Source organism: Stigmatopora argus, chromosome 7, assembly GCF_051989625.1.
Source record: "Stigmatopora argus isolate UIUO_Sarg chromosome 7, RoL_Sarg_1.0, whole genome shotgun sequence".
In the NCBI taxonomy this organism is placed as follows: Eukaryota; Metazoa; Chordata; class Actinopteri; order Syngnathiformes; family Syngnathidae; genus Stigmatopora; species Stigmatopora argus.
In genome coordinates this window covers 16,275,297-16,296,382 of record NC_135393.1, presented here as the reverse complement: position 1 = coordinate 16,296,382, position 21,086 = coordinate 16,275,297, and the positions used below count along the sequence as shown (strand labels likewise).

The window sequence follows — 21,086 nt, the reverse complement described above, 5'->3', positions numbered from 1 at the left end:
TATATGTATATGTATATATGTATATGTATATCTATATATGTATATATGTCTATGTATATATGTATATGTATATATGTATATATGTATATGTATATATATATACTATATATATACATATATATATATGTATACACACATATATACATATTTGTATTTTTAATTATGATCAATATTAAAGTGGTAAACAGAAAATATTTTATATATATATAAAATATTTTCTGTTTACCACTTTAATATTGATCATTATATATATATATATATATATATATATATATATATAATATACATACGTAAAATATTTTCTATTTACCACTTTAATATTGATCATAATTTAAAAATATTTTGTTTCTTTTTAAAATGAAAAATGATTAAAAGACATTTTCCATACTAAGAAAATCGCTCAAATAAACATTGTTTTAGATCTATTAAAAAAATGGCTTTTGATCCAGTTGTTTTAATCCGATAAAAAAAAAAAAAATTATATCTAAAATGGTCCGCCCCACATGAAATCGAATTGAGTTAATGCGGCCCGCGAAACACCCCAAGTTTGACACCCTTTCTCTAGTTTACGTCATAAAAAAATGATTTAAAAGGATGCCACATCCCACAGCAGAAAAAAAGGTGTTCCCATACCGCTCTCTTGTCATGCGGACAGCCAATGGGCGGAGCCACGTCACCTGTGCAAAGCAGGTATTCAGCACACAGGGGAAAGAGTGCACCTGTTCCCTCTCACAGGGCTGCCTTCCTTTCCGGACCAGCTCACCATGGATCCCAAGGAGCCCGGCGGGGCCGAGAAGAACAAGACCATCAAGCGGAGGAACCGACCGGTCTTCCTGCGCTACCTGGAGAGGAGAAAGACGGACAGCATCGTGGCTGCCGACACCTGCAACGGCGATATCAACCTGGGGACGCTGGTGAGGCGCAGTCAGTCCGACAAGACCGAGTACAGCGATAAACTCAAAGGTAAGGCACCTCATCACGTCCCCAGAGTCCGTTATCCCAACCACGCCAACGAAAACACGTCTTGGAATACTTTTAGTTGACAACTTATCCGAAGCGTGCATTGCCGTGGATACTTTGCACCTGTTATGTTCAGGCGATACTCCCACGGGGACGGATCCACGTAAAGTGTGGCGCGCGCCGGCTGGTAAACAAGCCTTGCGTAGAGATGTTATGAGTTCTACCCAAGTTAAAGTCCAAAATTACCGGGCTTAGCATTGTTTGTAAAGGCGCTGCGATTTTGTTTTTAGTGAACGGCATGACCAATGTGAAGTTTAGTTAATGTTCGACCTACTACTAGTGACCGTGACAGCAAAGTTAACGTTATCTGTCTTTGCGTTTTGCAGGGACGGATGATGTAAAATGTGATATTTGTCATCCCTGGAATTTCAGTTAGACTAAAGTATTATTTTTATAAGAAAAAAGCATAAACATACAGCAAGGCTATTGTTTCGTAGGTTATTTTTTCTTTTTGTCATAGCATACTGCTGCTTTGCCAGTTTGCACACCACACATACACACAAAATAACAGCAAATTATCTTAAAAATGTACATTTTCGAGTGTAAACTCGCCAAATCATTATTCAAAACCAAGTTTTTCAAAAGATTTTAACCAAGCAAATCCCAAGTTCAACTTTCCAGAACGTCCAATCAAATCACGTGACCCAAATTCCGCACTCCTGATGATTTTAAAGACCACTCTTATTATGCTGACGTAGTGTTTTCACACATTTACACATGTTCCCAGACAACCTGTCTAAAAGAGTCAAAGGTTGGGAATGCCGCACTTCAGGCCAAATAAGTGACATCACCCCTATCATCAAAACTATGTTGGTTTTCCTGCAACACTTGTCCCGATTGTCGGCCGATAAAAGCGCTTTCACACACATTAGGCGCTAACATCCACACACACCCACACACACACGCAATTGTCTCATGTTTACAGTTCACTTGAATCCTCTTCAGTGCCTTTTGGCAATTCCAGCTTAGCCCCGACAAACCTGCACGATGGCAACACTTGTTTTCAGTAAACCTCCTCTCGGCCACCCTGTTATGGCCGCGGCCTGACGACGCGTATTACATATTTACAGGCATATTAGCATTGCAAATATTGACAGAACGATGACTTCACCAGAAAGAGGAAACACGTGAGCGTGCCTGCTTACGACTCAAAAAGTAATCGGTCGCCGGCTGGACTGGTTGGTCAACACATGCAACGTGACCTTTGTGAATCTAGTTATGCTCACAGTACAATAGCATACCTGGCAACCATACAAATGCAATGCGGGACATAGAGCACACTTAAAAGTCTATAATTTTCCCCAAAGTGGACGGGGTGGCCAATCAGTATGCACTAAATTCAAGATTCTGTTGTTGTCGCTGTATGACGCTGACAGCTTGACTGTCTGGGAACATTGCTTGCTGACGCGCTATATCTATAGTGAAAAGGCGGACATGATTGACGTGGTAAAAGCATGTCAATATTAGCAATCGACGCTAATGTGTATATATATATATATATATATATATATATATATATATATATATATATATATATATATATATATATATGTATATTTCATGCAACACATATTTATTTACTTATTACCTATTTATTTAGGTCTAAAATGTTTTTTTCTGTGTCTGTATTCTCTCCCTCTTGCTATTGTGACAGTGAAATTTCCCGAATACGATGAATAAAGTTATATAATCTAATATAATCTAACATTTTCCTCTGCTCCCAATGACCGAGACAACCCATTTTTAGAGCCGAAATGGGTAAAACGAGATCGGTTTTACAAAAAACGTACTTTAAAAAAAAAAAAAAATCCTGTACAAAAGTTGTTATACGGCGTACACAATTTGAAACGATCAAAAATTTCCCGGATACGGGATGAATAAAGTTATCCAATCCAATCCAAAAACATAAAATACGGGAAAACATATAAGTTGACAGGTATGCAATACTAGTAGTGTGAGTACAACTTTTACATTAAAACCTAGTAGTCAGTCCAAATTGTAAAATGTCTTCTTGTTAGATGTCGCTAAAAGCGCATTGAGATATTTTTCCTGCTGATCTGATTGGACAACGAAAACACTTTTAACAATATAATGTACACCTCTACTTACGAAATTTTCAAGTTACAAAAAGGTCTTGGAACCAATTAATTTCGTAAGTAGAGGTACGACTGTATTTACATTTCATTAGCATGATACTAAATATATTCAATAATATGTGATGTCCCTTATTAAATAAACCAAACTCAAAACTGACATTAAATTTGCCAAACTGGACCATGTCTGGCATGTCCTTTTTTCTCCACCGTGATACAGGATATGCCTTGCCTTGTATTCTGGCCTCTTGGATGCCTTTTATTGGGCCCAGGCAGTGAAAAGCACTGGATCCCCTTTCATGGGAACTCCTCCTCTGAGTGCCACAAAAAGGAAAAAAAAGCGGACAAAGAAGTCCGGATGTGATCTGCTGCTGTTTATAACAGATCGTATTAAATTATTTGTCACCCTGTCAAGCAATCCTGGGCATAACTTGATGTCATAGCCAATGATTGGAAGTTTGGGGGAGAAGAGGATGTATGACACTTGTATTTTTTTTTTGTTCACGCTAAACTGGCATAAGAGTTGTGTTTTTTTTACTGAACTACAGTGGATGTTAAACACTACTACAGTCATTGAGTGGACAAAACAGTGCTTTGTTGAAAGGGAAAGACAGTAATCCCTTTACTGACCCAAACCCCATTGAGATTCTGTGGCAAGACCCATTGAGAGCTATTCAAAATGGGACCAAAAGAGAAATTAGGAAAATTTGAAAAAAAATTAAAGCTCATTTATACCTATATACGTATAAATATTAATTAAAATTAATTCTCAAAAAATTAGAGAAAAAGAAATTTGGGCCTGAAGATGGAAATTAGGCCTCGGCTATAATCTTACATATTTACATATGTATGTGTAAACATAAATTAAAATTAATTCTCAAAAAATTAGAGAGAAAAAAAATACCAAATTTGGGCCTAAAGATGGAAATTAGGCCTCGGATTACAATCTTACATATTTACATATACGTATAACTATAAATTAAAATTAATTCTCTAAAAATTAGAGAAAAAAATACAAAATTCGGGCCTAAAGATGGAAATTAGTCCTCAGCTATAATCTTACATATTTACATATACGTATAAATATAAATTAATTATCTAAAAATTTGAGGAAAAAAATACAAAACTTGGGCCTAAAGATGGAAATTAGTCCTCAGATTACAATCTTATATATTTACATATACGTAAATACGTATCTACGTAAATATACTAAAATTAGAGGAAAAAAAATACAAAATTTGGGCCTAAACATGGAAATGAGTCCTCGGCTACAATCTTACATATGTATAATTATAAATTAAAATTAATTCCCTAAAATTAGAGAAAAAAATACAAAATTTGGGCTTAAAGATGGAAATTAGTCCTTTGCTACAATTGTACATATTTACATATACATATAAATATAAATGAAAATTAATTTTCTAAAAATTTGAGAGAAAAAAAACAAAATTTGGGCCTAAAGATGGAAATTAGTCCTTGGCTACAATCCTACATATTTACATAAGCATGAATATAAATATGTTCATTTATATGTGATTTCCCCTATTAAATAAATCAAACTCAAACTCCAAACTGATGTCAAATTTGCTTAACTGGACCATGTTTGTAAAAAGGTAATGTCTAAAATTCATCCTGCTGGTTGTCTAAGAAAGTGAAAGAGTCTTTAGCACGTCGGCCTCACAGTTCAGAGATCGAGGGTTCGATACCTGGTGGTTTCCGACCTTCCCAAAAAACATGCACGCTAGGCTAGTTGAACACGCTGCCACACTTTTAAGAATAAGCGCTATGGAAAATGAATGAATGGCCAAACTAGGATACTGATTTATGATCATGTTTGATGAAGAAGACACCACACTCGGAATGCCGTCAAATGATCTCGTGTGCTGGAATAAGTCATAGAATTTATGTGTGTGAGTTTACGTGCGGCGTTGCAAAGGTGTGAGCTTATTAATGGTCGGCGAGCAGATGGAATGCCTGAGCACGCCGGCGCATTACATCGGCGGTGCGATTCGTTCCGTAACCTGACACGAGTTCCCCCGCAGCCTTCCTTCCTCAATCCCACCCCAAGCAGGAAGCCGCGTGTGTGGCATCGATTAAGCGGCGAGGCGGCTTCTCTCTTGCCTGAAGTCAAGCGCACAGACGTGGTAGACTGATTAGTCGGTGAACGCCGTAAAAAAAAGAGCCTGGTGAGCCTGACTGGCATGTTAAATGAGGCCTCGTGGCGCTCCAGTCACAATAATTAGTTCCCCGTGAAATATTGCAGGCTGCTCAGAAAGTTGTTTCCCCCAAGAAATGCCCTTTCCTGATGGATCAGCACGTTAGCGGTTCCTGCCTGGGCTAAAACCTTTTTAAATGCTTGGAAATGTCGGAAAGATATATGCAAACATTGTGCACGTCAATTGTAGGACACAAGGTCAAAATGACCTTCTCCTATTCATTTTCTATGGAGCATGTACAATTAACCTTGGACTGGTCACTAGGCAATCACAATACTGATGGAAAAACCGATGAAAAAGACAAACGCCTGAACTGGGACAATACTGTTAAATATGCAGATGCCACCTTAGTTTACAAAATCTTCCATCACATAGCTCCTCCTCCTCTGCAAGATTTTGTACGAGAAAATTACAACATATCAACAAGGGCTGGCTCTAGAGGTGACTGTGTAGTTCCCTTCAAAAAGACTGCTAAATTACCTAGAGCATCTTCTCTCTTCATACCTGGAACTCAATACTAATTAGCATACGTGAACTCACGTTTCTGAACTTCTTGGCCAATCATCTTGAAGCCTGGCTGTTAAACAAACAAAATTGCAATCACAACGTTGTCTAAAACTGTGCTACTTGTGTGTATGTGTCATTGTTTACCTTCACACACGGGACTAAAGACGGAAATTAGCCCTCAGCTGCAATCTTAGATATCTACATATACGTATAAATATAAATTTAAATTAATTCTCGAAAAATTTGAAAAAATAAAAAATAAAATTTGCGCCTAAAGATGGAAATTAGTCCTCGGCTACAATCTTACATATTTTCATATACATGAACTCCCGTCTCTGAACCTCTCGGCCAATCATCTTAAAGCCTGGCTGTTAAACGAACAAAATTGCAATCACAACGTTGTCTAAAACTGTGCTACTTGTGTGTATGTGTCATTGTTTATCTTCATACACGGGACTAAAGACTGAAATTAGCCCTCAGCTGCAATTTTAGATATTTACATATACGTATAAATATAAAGTAAAATTAATTCTCAAAAAATTTGATTTTTTTTTAAATTTGCACCTAAAGATGGAAGTTAGTCCTCGGCTACAATCTTACATATTTTCATATAAATGTTCATTAGTATGAATATGAATATGTTCATTGACATGTGCTGTCCCTTACTTAATAAAGCAAGCTCCAACGTAAAAATTGGGAGTTGACAATGAGTCTAGCATGCTTGTTTTAAGAAAGTGCAAGGAAGCTAATGTAGCAAAACACGCAGAACTCAACGAAAATAATACTGGAACCTCTAAAATGCTGCCGTCCTTAAACCCAAGTGTTTTCCCACAGAGAAAATGACCCAGAACGACTCGTCCACCCCGGCCTCGCCAGCTCTGAACCCAGAGGAGATCCGGTCTAGAAAGATGAACCGCAGATCCAAAATTATCCAAGAACTGATGCAGACTGAAAAAGACTACCTCACAGAACTGGAGTTGTGCATCCGAGAGGTGGTTGAGCCTCTCCGAAATATGCAGGTGCGTTCCTTGTATTAATTGTGCTGACAATGACAAGAACTGACGATGAAAAACGTGAAGAATATTTGGCCGTAACCCGTACTACATTGTGCCGATCAAAAATTAGGTCATTGATGTGGACCGTCTGTTTACCAACATGGAAACGGTGTGCGAGGTGTCAGCCGGACTCCTAAACAGACTCCAGGAAGCCATGTTGGATCCAGATCCTGAGACGGTAGTTATAGGTAATCTCGACTGGCCAATCCCTATTGCTTAATCCTTACATGTTTGCTGTACATTAATACAAATTGGGGAAATTGTGTTTTTTTTTAACTAGGAGAAGTATTCATTCAAGCAAAGGCAGCTTTAGAGGATGTGTATAAGATTTACTGTTACCATCACGACGACGCCCACATGTCGCTAGAATCCTATGAAAAAGAGGAAGGAATAAAGAAACATTTCACTACATGTGTATTAGCAATGAAGTAAGTAGAATTACTTCCGCACAGTATTCATAGCTATCGGCAACTTCCTGATAGAGTTGAGTTGGTTAAGTGCATGATTTATGACTTTCGGTTTTGGGTTTAAAAACAAATACCTTATTTTCTCGCATATAGGCCGTATTTGTCGATCAAGGATACGGCTTATATGCGCACCAATTAGACGAAACAGACAATGTGGCTGATACGGTCATTTATTTCTAAATAGAGAAAAGATAAACAGATGAAATGCTAAACTAAATTTATTTTGACGTCTATGAATGAAATTCCAAAAAATTAAACTGTATCTTGCATAAAACGTGAAAAAACTCACTCACTTGTGCCTGCCATTGTTCGCTCAGGGTGATTTTTCTCAAGATTTTCCCTTCAAAGTAGCAAATTTGTCCTCCCTATTAAAAAAACATGAAGATGGAAGTGAAAACTGTGAATCAGGGGGCGTCTTATACGAGGGAAATTGTCAAATTCAACGATTCTAAGGCAATTTTAAGGGTACGGCTTATCCGCGGAGGCGGCTAATATGCGAGAAAATACGGTACCCATTGACAAAATTCCAGTGGTCTTCAAATTTGTCATCTCATCTCATTTCATGCCTTTTTTCAAATTGCAGGAAACTCTACGACCAACAGTAAGTATTCCCCAAACGTCAAGACTGAACTGACAATTTTCAGGGCATCATTTTTCCACGATTTTGCGCCACAGGGGGAAGCCGAGCCTTGTGGACATGGGCTCGCTCCTCATCAAGCCGGTCCAGAGAATCATGAAGTACCCGCTGCTGTTGGGCGAGCTGTGGCAGGCCACGCCCGAAGACCACCCCGATTCTCGGCCTCTGCAGGAGGCCTTCACCACCGCGAAGATCATAAACATCAACATCAATGAGTTCAAGAGGCGTAAGGACATAGGTGAGACGGTAACGCCCGCTGAACGGAATTTAACGTGGTGCAACGTCATTTCGCACTTTGTCCATGTTTTCAGCCATGAAGTATAAGAATTCCGAAGATGAAGGAACGCTGAGAAAGCTCCACAAATTCAACATCCACTCCATTAGGAAAAAGGGTGACAGGTTCGCAGGCTTTCTCAAGATTCTAACTGGAGTTGAACCACAGGTAAGAAAAATACAAAGTGTATCTTTAAAAATACTGCCTTCTATTCTGTAGTCCTCTCCAGATTTAGCATTCTTAGCTTGTATTTTTCCCTTCAGGTAAGAGATGAAGTGTTTGACAGAGAGGAGAAACTTTTCAGGAGCCTGGACAAAGCTGTAAGGCAATTCGTCAAGAATGTCCAAAGTTACTTACAGTTCATTCAGGTTGGGTGAAAGATTTTCAGAGTATAAATTACTTTGTGGATCTTCATTTTCTCACTTTTATGTCTATGACTGTACTACAGGAGATGGTATCCGTCGCTGTCAGCAATGTCCCTGAAATGCAGAGCATCATCAAGGAGTCAAACGGCTCATCGCACGCTAAAACCGAAGACCCCTATGAGCACTATGTGAGTATCGAAGCCTGGTTGGAAACCGCAATCGCTAACGATGTTGTTCCCAAGGATGCCGCTAGCTTAAAAGTCCTTCAAACTGAATTTCCAGAAAGAAAACATGGAGCGTCTGGTCCTCGCCCCACTCTCATCGCTACAGGGAATGTTTACCGCACCCCAGAAACTCATCCAAAAACGTTACGACAAACTGCTTGATTACTGCAGCCGACTGGAGCGCTCGTCGTTATCTTCTTCGTCCTCGCCATCTACCTCTTCCTCCACCCCGTGCCTGGTGTCCATAGACCCGCCCGGTCCCGCCAGGAGGGACTACGAGGCTCTCAACGCTTTGCTTGTGGAGGAGTTGCAGAAGTTCAACATGGCCGCCTTTGCTATCCTTAGCAACTGCGCAATCTATCTAGTGGCCTTGCTCCGAAGCCTGATGGAGGAAATACTTCTGACTGCTCCCTCCATCCGGCAGCTACCAGTAAGCTTATTGAGCATCTACCGTATTTTCTCGCATATAGGCCGTATTTGTCGCTAAAAAAATGGTGACCAAATCGAGGGTACGGCCTATATGCGCACAAATTAGACTTGACATGCGCAAAACTGCAAGGTGACAAAGACGAAACGCCATAATGCGAGATAATGCGCCCGATACGGTCATTTATTTCAAAATAGAGAAAAGATAAACAGACAAAATGCTAAACAAAATTAATTTTGACGTCGATGATTGAAATTTAAGAAAAAAAATATACCGTATCTTGCATAAAACATGAAAAATACTCACTTGCTTGTGCCTGCCATTGCTCGCTCGGGGCGCCGCCATCTTACCAAGGGATGAAAAACCAGACTGCCACAGACACATTTCCTAGTTGTACTGCTCACATGACTTCCTTTTTCAATTTGTGCAATCCAGCAGACGGTCCTTTTGATTCATACAGTATCTCAGAAATACCACGTGCGATGATTTTTCTTAAGATTTTCCGTTCAAAGTAACACATTTGTACTCCCTATTAAAACCATGAACATGCAGGTGGAAATTGTGAATCAGGGGCGTCTTATACGAGAGAAATTGTAAAATTCAATGATTTTAAGGCAATTTGAAGGGTGCGGCTTATATGTGGAGGCGGCTTATATGCGAAGGCGGCTAATATGCGAGAAAATACGTCATCTCACATTAAAATGCTAATTTGCTATGTCTTTCGCAGGCTCCGTTGTCCAACATAGCTGAGGTGCAAAACAGTATCATGGATGAGCTGAACAATCTGGCTTTTGTCAAGGACAACGCACAAAAACTAATGGAGCGGAAAGTCAGCTTCGAGAGGCAACGAGACAAGAAAACAACGGTGAGATAAGTGCTTACGGAAATCATTTGCATGCGCGTTCCCCTCTCGAGGTGGACTAGCAATGCTTCCTTCCAATTTTTACACCGCCTATCTTGTGAAGAATGGCACCTCCCAACTGAGTAGTCAGGGAACCTGACTCATATACTGCATTTGTGAATATTAAATGTGAAAACTGTCATCAAGTAAATAACCCAGAAAAAAGCCCCAAGTTGACCCAGATTCCGACGCTCAAGTTTTTTTTTTTACGACTCCTGCGGGTCGCGAAGCCTCCCAAGTTCACGTTCAAGACCGTCTGCCTGGGTGTCAAGTTCAAAGTCGCTCATTTTCTCTCAAAGGGTTTCACAGTTTGGTGGAAAATTCCAAGTGATAAAAAGGAACACAAAGGACACCTCCAGGTGGTGATTAACTAGGGCAATTCCACGCGCCATTGGCTCTCGGCCATTGACACTTAAAACGCTTTCTCTGTTTCAAATTATCCCCGGTTGAACTTCACCCACCTGAAACTCCATAAGCCGCCCCAAACGCCATCGTACATACTACATCACTAACAACTCTTGTTGCTTTCCAGACGCCAGAGGTGGAGCATCAGACAGATGAACAACGTGCCCGGCTACTCGCTGAATATCCCTTGAGTCGTCTATACAGGCTGAAAAGGAAGTGTAATGGCTGCATGGAGCAGGACCTTAGCCTATTGGAGGGCGAGTTGGTGGCCCTGTTGAAGGACACAGATCCAATGGGTAGCAGTAGCCGATGGCTGGTTTACACCGGGGGTAAGTGTGTTTACGGGCATGGAAAACCACAAGTTACAAGGCAAACAACACTAAAAAGACATAAAAATGTCTTGTCTTGACCACTCAGCGAAGATTCTGAATTTGTCAGTGTGTTGTCTGCGTTATTTAAGAGTAACAGGCTGCACTAGCTTCTGAAACAAGAACAAAATACATTTCACTCCCAGGCTTTTGTGTTCCCGTAACAACACAATCTTCGAAAAATAACTACTCTAGATTTGTTTGTTTCTATAGGATGACAAGAATCCCATGAGGTTGGGGGGTGAATAAACTTGTCTGAAAGGGTCTTAATGTTGGGGTCCTTCGCTGCTTAATGTCTGTCTAATGTCCAACATTTAGGTGTGGAGGGATACGTCTACTCCACCTTCTTGAAGCAGTACAACCCACTGAGGGACTCTCAGCGAGGTGGCCAGGCAGCCAAAGAACAGCAAGAACAGCAACCGTCCATCATGGCCGACGATGACTTTGACAACCTGAGCCTTTTCGTTTCGGGCAGCGGCAGCAGCAGCCTGCGGAGTTTCAGTCTCAACACCACGGACAGCATGTCCAACCTTTCGGGTCTTCAGGACGAACTGGACACAGCGGATGACTTGGAAAATTCGTTGGACCAAGATGCTCAGCAGGTACGTGGAGAAAGGTTCAACTGGTCTAAACAAAGCCCAAGAAACATTCGGTACTGCAGGAGTGGTAGTACTCGTGAGAAAATCTGCCAAACAGTGCCCTCTGCTGTTTTAATTAACCATTATGGTAATTAGGCTAGGGCGCTAAGGGCTGTGAATTGGGCCTTATCTATTTTAGCATTTAAAGGGGTCTTGTTTGCCTGTTCTTCCCAGGCCTCCGTGGGTTTTCTCCAGGTATCCAGTTTCCTCCTACATTACAAAAGCATGCACGGTAGGCTGATTGGACACTCTAAGTTGCCCTTAGGTATGAGGGTGAGCCTGAATAGTGGTCTGTCTCATGGTGCCCTGCGATTGGCTGGCCACCAATTCAGGGTGTCACCAGCCTCAGGCCCGAAGTCAGCTGAGATAGGCTACAGCACCCTTTTGTTAAGTGTATTATCTGTTTATCTTTTCTCTATTTTGAAATAAATGACCGCATCGGCCGGATTGTCTTGCGTTATGGCGTTTCGTGCATGTCAAGTTTAATTAGTGCGCATATAAGCCGTACCCTCGATTTCGTCATCATTTTTTTGAGCGACAGATACCGCGTATACGCGAGAAAATACGGTACATTTAAAAGCAATGCTCAGAGAAAACCATTGTTAGCAAGGCCCTTGTTCTGTTTGCTAGCTAATAGCTAACGGGGAAAGATTTGATCGGTCCAGATTTCAGATAAAAGATTCAAAAGACTTGAAAGTGAGTCTTTGTACGGACTAACTTGCTTTCCTTTGTTTGCACAGTACTACGCCGTCTATGCGTTTCAAGCCCGTTGTGAGCAGGAGCTAACGTTGCAGGAGTACCAGCATGTACGCATCTTGCAGTTCAACGACCTGGGCGGTAACAAGGAATGGTGGCTGGCGGAAGCCGGTGGCCAGAAGGGCTACGTCCCAGCCAACTACCTCGGCAGGATGTCCTATGCATAAAATTCACCTTAATATGTACTGGACTCAATGACAGCGATGGGCGCCTATCAATTTTTAACTCAGAGGGTGCTAGCATCGTCGCCAAAGAGTTTAATATATGAGACAAATGTGACCCGTTTAAACATAGATTTGTTTCAGTGGCCGTTACATAGAAAAGTCAACCCTTTGTTTTTTTAAAAACAAGCTGTGCATCTTGTCATATTGACAGTGTGAACCAATGAAGAAAATGAGATGAGATGTTTTAAATAAAACAAGCTGCTGTGCTGAGCACTTTTAATGTTAGTATGACAGTGTTGAGTCGTGAGGTCTTTTATGAAGTCTAATTTTATATGGAGGAATAATTGTACGTGAAATGATTTATCAAATAAGACTAATGTGAAAAGATATAATATATGCCTTGTTGTATGTTTTATTATATTAGAAATAAACATGCACTGTGAAAAAGATGATTTTGATCTAACTTGTTGTTCATAAGGTAGAATTTTAATGACATTTGACACAACTGACACTTTATCTCGGCTAGATTTATCGGTGTAGATTGAGGCACAATACACCGGCAGCATTTACACAAAAATTCAAGTAAGAGAACGTATCGTCTCAACGACATAATAAGATCACAGACGAAATCTAGTCTTTTCTTTCCAAAAACTGAAACGTTCTATTCACTTCTGCAAAATTCAGCTCGCGGCATTACGGTTTCCATCGGTAAATTCTTATCTGGCTTGTCTTTCCACTAGTTAGTAGACGAATAAATGTATCCAATCAAAACGGTGCGACAAACGGAGAAAGGACAAGGACTTTAAAAACAATCCATCACCATTACCGCACGAAAGAGACGTATCTTCTGTGACTTATCGACTAATTAGATCGGAAACAGTGGTTTGGTATGCACTGGCTATTTGGTACCCTTCACCGTTTTGGTTTTAGTACCCGACCAAACTGTACCAGGAGGTGACCCTAGGGCTTATTTCTTCAGCTTTTTCTGCGCTGCTTTTTTCTTCACTAGCTGCAACCGTTTCATGGCGTGAAGCTGGGATTCTTGAGACGTTGGCGCTTTATCCCCCGGTAGCACCTTAGAGCCATTCCCGTTGTTTCCGTTATTTCCCCCATTATTACTTCCGCTAGTCCCGCTACTCCCCGGACTGGCCGATGAGCTTCCCGGTGAGGCCCCGCCGGACGACGAGGCGGAACTTTTTCCTTGGCTTTCACCGCTTGACGAACGGTTGAGCGGCTGCTTGCCCAGAGTCAAGGGCGGCGGTTTCAAGGTAACCTGAGGGGCACCATTTCCGTTGCCACTCCCAGGGATCTTTGCGGCGCCGAGTCCGGATTTGGTTCCAGCGAGACTGGAGAGACCTACCGGTTTCTGGCCGGGTGGAGTCGTCATGGCTTTGTTGCTCCCGCTGGATCCCGCGGAAGAACCCAGTTTGGAAGTGATGTTAAGAGACGGACTGGTCTTTGCGCCAAACGCGGCCCAGCCCGTTAAACCGCTGCCTGATGTTGCGGAGTTGCTGCTGGTGGGATTGGCAGACGTTGTGGAAGTCTGGAAATGATTGAAAATAATATGTTTATGGCTCTGATTTTGAGTTTGATTTCTATCTTTAGTCCCTTGTGTAGGTTGAAGTTAAACATTGACATATACTAGACACACATAGCACAGTTTTAGACAGTGTTGCGGCCGCAAATTTGTTCGTCTTATAGCCAGACTTTACGTTGATTGGCCGAGAGGTTCAGAGACGGGAGTTCACGTATGCTAATTGGGATTGAATTCCAGGTATGTGATAGAGAAGGTGCTTTGGCTAATTTAGCACTCTTTTTCAAGGGAACTACACAGTCACCTCTAGAGCCAGCCCTTGTTGATGTGTTGGAATTTTTGAGTACAAAATCTTGAAGTGGAGGAGGAGCTTTGTGTTGGAAGAATATTTATTGATCTGAAGACTACTTTTATAAAGTCGATTGTAAGAACCGCACAAGCAATGGAAACTAGAAGTGAAATTTCCTGAATACGGGCTAAATAGTTATCTAATCTAATCTAGATTCAGAGTGAACTTTGATACATACCTTCACTTCTGTTCGTTTGAAGGCCTGGAAGGTGCTTGTGGTATCTAGTTTGGTTTTAAATTCCGTCTTTTTCACCAAAGTGTCTTTAATCACAACCGGTGCTGACGAGGCGGAGGCCGGCGAGGGCTTCTGCGGAGGCTTTTGTGCCTAACGCAAACAAACATAATTACCAAATGAAACAAACAAGAATTGCTTGCTGTGATAAGACTGATACAAAACTGTATTCAAATGAACGTTTCTTACCATTCGTTTCATTTGTCTTGTACAGCGAGCGCAATACCACACCAGCCTCGGGTCATTGACCTCTTTGTCCGTCACTTGGGGCTTGTGGCAGTCCTGGTGGTACAAGTTATGGCACTCCTGGCACTCCACTAACTGGTTTCCCATGCTCACTGTCATTTGTCTGTGGTGTTTAAAAAAACAAAATAATCCCATATAATTCAAAATATGGATTTATCCAAATATCCACACAATATATTGGGTTTATTTTAAAATACAAAGCATGGCACGTACCTACAAACCACGCAAGCCAGGCCCATCTCCATGGCAAAGACATCTGCATTTGTCTCGTCGTAGTCGTTGATATTGGGTAGGAGGTCTTTACTCGTTTGCACGGTAACTGGCGAAGAGCGATCCTGTTTCTCCAAACGTAGTTTTTTGGGAGGGTCGACGTCCCCCAACTCAACTCTAATCTGTCATTGATGATCATGATTATGATGATGATGATTAGGATCCAAAGGTGGTTATTGTAAAGCAAGGGTGTCAGACTCGGGTTGGTTCGCGGGCCGCTTTAATGTCAACTTGACTTCACGTGGGTAGATATAATATTTAGAATTTTTTTATTAATGGATTAAAAGAACTGGATTAAAATCCCTGAATATTCTATTTTTTATAGATCTAAAACAATATTTATTTTACCTTTTTTTGTATATTTTTTAGATTTTACTAAATTATTTTTGAACTAAAAACACAGAAAAAATGGATTAAAAAATTACAATTATTGATTTAAAAGGGGGAAAATCAGGAAATGTAATATACATCTATACTCTTCATTTTAATTTGATCCTAAAACAGAAAGTCGGCACTCATGATTTACTTTCCCGGGCCACACAAAATGATGCGGCGGGCCAGATTTGGACCCCGGGCCGCCACTTTGACACCTGTGTTGTAAAGTAAACCTTCGCTAAGCTAGCATGTGACCTTATTGAAAGTGGCTTTAGTGAATTTTGGATGAATTGCCAATCAATTGCTGGTGACATAAAGGATCAAAATAAAAACAACTACAAATATACACTAAGTTTGGAAATGTAGGATTTCCCTAGATCAAATTAAGGCACTTTTAGCATCTATTTTTTGTATTTCTGTATAACATTTAGGTATTGTATTCAAAAAAAAAAGTGAGCATAACGTGAGCATACCTTCTCAGAAGGTCTTCTGTCGGTGTCTTTCTTGCTCTTTTCAGAGCTGGATTTACTGCTTAAGATGGAGGATGAGGAACTTGAGGACTTGGAGTCCTGTTTGCTGAAGCTGAGTTTGGACACAGAGCCCTTCACCTCCAGATCCTGAAGATCCACAAGTCAAAAATGTCAACTAGCTGCTTCAGAACCTTTCCAAGGAAAATGTATGTTCTAAAAACAACTGGCCAAATGACAGTGGGAAGAAAAGGATTCCCGATGTTGACATACTTTTTGTACCAAGCGATAAGACGTGTCGCTCCCTCTGGAAAGGGATTCGTCAAGTAGCGCTTTGAGCTTCTCTGCAGAATCTTTGCTCTTGGAATGCAGATAACTCAGACCCTTCAGGAAGATGGGATCTAGCTCCAGACTGACAGGTGCCGCCATGATTTACACTGAAAAAACACAGAAATTCCATGTTATCAAAATTGCTTCCCTTACATAAATTCAACCATTCATAAGGATAGACCTCCAGCCCATTCTAATTTGACAACTAGCATTGAAAAATGATGTTTCAGTGCCATTGACGTCGATAGACGTCCAATCCATTTTGACTGAATAATCGTGTAATCGCCCAATGGATGGGACGTTTATCACCACCAATAAACACCAATGAGCTTTGAACAAATTGTCATTGTAGTCTTTTTGTTGCGTTAAAAAGAATAGGCTGTTGAATTCAAAGCTTTAGCTACCCAGCTATAGCGAAGCTTCGCTAGCATAGATAAACAGGCTTGGATGTACATTTTAGAATTGATTAATAATACCTGACGTCAACTCCAATGTCGAAACGCGTCGTGAACACCAGAGTGGCAATAAATCAACGTTTAAACTATTCTTTCGGTATTCTGGTGGGATCTTCCTTCAATACTTTGCCGGTGGCACACTCAAACATGTCCGACATGCGAACGAGGATGGAACGCCGGATCGTTTAACGTTGTTTATGGGATCAAATAAAATAAAACTCTTAAAAATATTAATTATAAATGCACTGGGCAATAAATATTAATTTTAAAGATACATCATTTAAGATTAAATGTGTAGTATGGTCTTCCTGTAAATGTGGTTATTTGTAGATCAACCTGTTTGTACTATAGAGGGCGCTGTAACAATAGGATAGTTACGAAAACAGAGACCGAAGAAGAAATGCACACGTGCGGATGTTTATATCAACAACGTGGATTTTCAAGAATTCCACCCTGGTATTACTGATGAGTAAATGTGTTATAGGGTAATATTTTAGCCGACATCATTTTTTTAAATAATAATTTGTGTGCGCATAGTCTCGATGTTGCCCCTTAAGCAGCGAAATGCCTCTCTTTTCCTGGAAGTTAGTTGTCAAGATGGTTCACCTCGTCTCCCGTTGCACTCCTCCATCGCTTTATTCCTCTTGTCCTACTGCAAGTGCAAGTCTTTGGAAGTCCACCTGGTCTCCTGTGATCCCGACACCTCTCGGAAGCTTCGAGGTGAGCTGCCAGAATTCCTGGACCTGAAGATCGTCCAGGTGGAGAGTGTTCCCCTGCTGGTGCGAGGCTGCCGCCTGCCTGCCGTGCTAGACGAGACCGGGACGCTTTGCCGGGCTGGACTGGCCGTGGTTCTGAGGCACATCATCAACAGGACCATCGAAGCCGATCCCTCCAGGAACGACGTTCAGGCTTTGCTGGGCTTCAAGAAAACTTGCCTCAAAGCCTGTGCTGAGGTTAGTAACCCCATGACAGCATCTAGATACACAACATAGGTAAGTAATAACACTATATAACATTTATAGTCTAAATCAGGGGTGACAGTACGTAGATCGCGATCTACCGGTAGATTAGATAGTCTAATCCAGGGGTAGGGAACCTATGGCTCGGGAGCCACATATGGCTCTCCACTAATGTGAGGTAAACTATGGAAACTGCTGGTGAGAAAGCGCAGGAATAGGAGCGTTACATTGGTATTATGGCATTGACACTACCCCAGCGCCTTATAATCATTTTTTTTTTATTACACTCTTTTGCATGGATTTTCTCATTGATACTCATTGATTAGCAACAATGTAACAATGTTGTCAAAATAATTCAGAGACTTTTTGTACTTTAAAAGTGGTAAAGTGTCTAAAAAAAGCACACAATTTTATGTATGTTGACTTTTAAATTTGGAGCATGGCTCTCAAGGATTAACATTTAAAAAATATGAATTGTTTATGGCTCTTTCCATCGCATTAGATTAGACTCTAATCTAATGTGAGGTAGGTAAAAAAAGGCAGTGGCTCCTTAGCCGGTAACCGGTTAAATAGTCCCAGGGGCTATTTAGCCGGTAACCTATCATTTAACATTGAGTGAATAGGGGATTTTCTAAACCATTCAACCAATCTTATTGAAATTTGATGTGTCATTGCCAATTGATAGATTTTAACATTAGGTGAATAGGGATTTAACGACTATTATTTAGGCAGTGGCTCCGTAGCCGTAGTTTCTTACTATTTACCCCACACAGAATTTTTACCGGCTAAATAGCCATATGGGGCCATATAGGCTATTTGACCGGTTACCGGCTGAATAGACCCTGGGACTATTTGACCGGTTACCGGTTAAGGAGCCACTGCCGAAAAAAAAGGTAGATCATGGAAGGTTAACTCCTTGAAAAGTTGATATCGGACCAAAAAAGTTGGCGCACCCCTGGTCTAATTGTTGGGTGGTCATTTCCACAACAGTATTCCACAACAACGAGTTAAATAATTACACAAAGACAAATTGGTGTTCTTAACAGAATGTTTTTGTTCAAATGTGTTGGGTTTATTCTGGGATGTTACTATATGATTCATTAAGCATTTTAATAGGTAATGAAGCTATAAATTAATTTGTGCTTTATGTTGGGACCAAGTAAGCACGAGGACACTTTCCCCCACAGCTGCTTCGAGGCCAGTTAATTGTTTTCAGGACTATTGACTGAACAGGACACCTTGTTCCAGGCCGAGACTGTTGATCTGAGTTGGCAATGAAGATCTACAAGGGACTCTTAAATTGCTTTGACTTGGATTACAGCAGATGGCGATAATCGCATTATTGTTTAAAAATATGGTTGCTCTGTTTACCTTATAAAGAAATTATTATGCTTATTCTGCAAATTCTTACGCAGGTGTTTTTGGTTTCGATCTAATATGAGATTGTTGTGGCAGTTGTTTTTTGACCTTAATGGTGTTATTCGGTTAGCTTATTCAATTGTTTGAATCAGATTACATTAAATGTTTTGAGTGTGGCGCGACTAAATGGACAGAGGATGCCGTTTTTCAGAATCCTCTTGAACGAAGGCGAGTTGGGAGTGATTTTCCTTGCAAGTTGTAGCCAGTGTATGTTAAAGATGTCTCCCTGTTTGATTAAAGTGTATTAATAATACATCTATCAAAATGATTTGCACGTGTATGGCTGTCAGTGGTAATGCAAGAGTGAAAAAAGCGAAATAACTCTCGAAATACTGACACTTTTCCATGAAATAGTCACCAAGCATCACATTTTTCTGTTTTGGCCATTCTCTCAGGTGAGCAAATGGACCCGACTATGCGAGATCGACATCCCATCCGCTGTGGAAGAACACCTCCGAGACCCCGGCGGTCATGAGCATCACCCACCGCCTCGTGCCATCCTCACCTTGGAGCAAAGGCTAGGCGAGCCCGTCAAGGTCCACAATGACGACAAAATCCGAAGGCAGAAGCTCAAGCAGCTTCAAAAAAATGCGACGTCGGCTCAAGAGAGAGTGCATTCCGACCCGGGTGACGGATTCGAACTCAAGGCCGCTCTGGCAAAGCTCTCTGTTTCCGCAGCCCCGACACCGACCACCGGGGAGAGCTGTGAGATTAGAAAAGTTAAAACCAGCGATCTCCCTGCGCTGGACCATTTGTTCGCGGAGGGTCTGTACTTTACCTTGACTGATGTGGTCCTGCTGCCGTGCATTCATCAGTACCTGGTGAGTTACCTGCTAATTATTAAATTCTGTCTGTGCCAATGCATAACACAAATGACATTAATATGACAGCTGAAGCGACCACATGGTGTGCAACAGCGTTTTTTTAAACATAATTCATTATTGAAAACCAACTGTTAGATTTGCGTGTGTGTATGATTCCAACACCTTCACCAGATGTCCTAATTGTTATGTTTTCTGGTATTGGTGAGAATCTTTCTCAACTAGATGATGTTAATATTCCACGTCGGCGTTGAAATGGTGGCCATGCCTAAAAAAACAAAACAACAATTGTATACTAATATAATATTAATATCAGAATCATTCATGTTCCGGTTGCTATGCTAGCAGACCTGAAGCTAATTCTGGTTCTAACTTCATCTTCTAGGTCACATGTGTCAAAGTGGCGGCCCAGGGGCCAAATCTGGTCTGCCGCATCATTTTGTGTGGGCCGGGAAAGTAAATCATGAGTGCCGAATTTCTGTTTTAGGATCAAATTAAAATGAAGAGTATAGATGTATATTAAATTTCCTGATTTTACCCCTTTTAAATCAATAATTGTATTTTTTAATCATTTTTTTCCGTGTTTCTTGTTCAAAAATCATTTTGTAAAATATTTAAAAAAGCTAAAATAAACATTGTTTTAGATCTATAAAAACTGAATATTCGGTGCTTTTAATCCATTTATGAAAAACAAATCTAAATATTATATCTAAAATGGTCCGGCCCACGTGAAATCAAGTTGACGTTAAAGCGGCCCGCGAACCAAGAGACCCTTGTTCTAGTCAAGATTTTTTGTGGGCGTGGCCAAGGCATCTGAGGAAAAATATTACTGTATTTTTTGGTGTATAAATCACGCTGGAGTATAAATTGCATTTTTGAGAGGACCATTTTTTGATTTCATCAGAAACCAAAAAACAAATACGTCAATGTAACAATAGTAAAATGGAGAACAACAGGTTAAATAGCCCTCTGTTAGCATAACACTTTTTCAGATAACTACAGAAAAAAACAGGTTGTTTGTACTCAGAGAAAAAAAAAAAAAATAAATAAAAAAAAAATATATATATATATATATATATATATATATATTTATACATATATATGTATATGTA

At 40.6% G+C, this 21,086-nt stretch overlaps 3 protein-coding genes across 5 annotated transcripts in view; 2 read left to right on the top strand and 1 right to left on the bottom strand.

Annotated features, from left to right (window-relative positions):
- Positions 1-642: 642 nt before the first annotated feature.
- Positions 643-12,969, top strand: arhgef38 (Rho guanine nucleotide exchange factor (GEF) 38). The gene is made up of 14 exons (XM_077604995.1): positions 643-963; positions 6,671-6,855; positions 6,962-7,079; positions 7,172-7,319; positions 7,942-7,959; positions 8,034-8,233; positions 8,307-8,437; positions 8,533-8,637; positions 8,718-8,822; positions 8,917-9,288; positions 10,013-10,150; positions 10,719-10,920; positions 11,278-11,561; positions 12,338-12,969. Exons 1-14 carry the CDS (start codon positions 765-767, stop codon positions 12,518-12,520), a joined length of 2,388 nt encoding a protein of 795 aa, XP_077461121.1. The 5' UTR covers positions 643-764; the 3' UTR covers positions 12,521-12,969.
- Positions 12,970-12,981: 12 nt separating this feature from the next.
- On the bottom strand, positions 12,982-17,137 carry ints12 (integrator complex subunit 12). 2 transcript variants are annotated; one of them, XM_077604999.1, is made up of 8 exons: positions 16,797-17,137; positions 16,264-16,427; positions 15,997-16,140; positions 15,092-15,270; positions 14,822-14,981; positions 14,579-14,725; positions 13,878-14,060; positions 12,982-13,790 (listed from the first exon to the last, which is right to left on the bottom strand). In XM_077604999.1, exons 2-8 carry the CDS (start codon positions 16,417-16,419, stop codon positions 13,485-13,487), a joined length of 1,275 nt encoding a protein of 424 aa, XP_077461125.1. In that variant the 5' UTR covers positions 16,420-16,427; positions 16,797-17,137; the 3' UTR covers positions 12,982-13,484. The 2 variants fall into 2 exon arrangements, with proteins under 2 accessions (XP_077461125.1, XP_077461124.1); XM_077604998.1 differs by having other exon boundaries at positions 12,982-14,060; positions 16,797-17,136.
- Positions 17,138-17,141: 4 nt separating this feature from the next.
- gstcd (glutathione S-transferase, C-terminal domain containing) overlaps positions 17,142-21,086 on the top strand; it is a 32,042-nt gene continuing 28,097 nt past the window's right edge. Inside the window, exons 1-3 of one of the 2 annotated variants that reach the window (XM_077604996.1) lie at positions 17,157-17,260; positions 17,365-17,728; positions 19,549-19,974. In XM_077604996.1, coding sequence (XP_077461122.1) covers positions 17,190-17,260; positions 17,365-17,728; positions 19,549-19,974 — 861 coding nt within the window. In that variant the 5' untranslated portion in view covers positions 17,157-17,189. Of the gene's footprint in view, positions 17,729-19,548; positions 19,975-21,086 lie in introns of both variants that reach the window. The other variant, XM_077604997.1, reaches the window with a different exon arrangement.

Bases quoted from the DNA above. Each gene is read 5' to 3' on its own strand.
- arhgef38 (XM_077604995.1), top strand. From the start codon at position 765: ATGGATCCCAAGGAGCCCGGCGGGGCCGAGAAGAACAAGACCATCAAG. The intron at 964-6,670 runs GTAAGGCACCTC...GTTTTCCCACAG, and splicing joins GTACAGCGATAAACTCAAAG to AGAAAATGACCCAGAACGAC. The intron at 11,562-12,337 runs GTACGTGGAGAA...TTGTTTGCACAG, and splicing joins TGGACCAAGATGCTCAGCAG to TACTACGCCGTCTATGCGTT.
- ints12 (XM_077604998.1), bottom strand. From the start codon at position 16,419: ATGGCGGCACCTGTCAGTCTGGAGCTAGATCCCATCTTCCTGAAGGGT. The intron at 14,726-14,821 runs GTAAGAAACGTT...TGTTTGCGTTAG, and splicing joins CAAGACAAATGAAACGAATG to GCACAAAAGCCTCCGCAGAA. The intron at 14,061-14,578 runs GTATGTATCAAA...AATCATTTCCAG, and splicing joins TCAAACGAACAGAAGTGAAG to ACTTCCACAACGTCTGCCAA.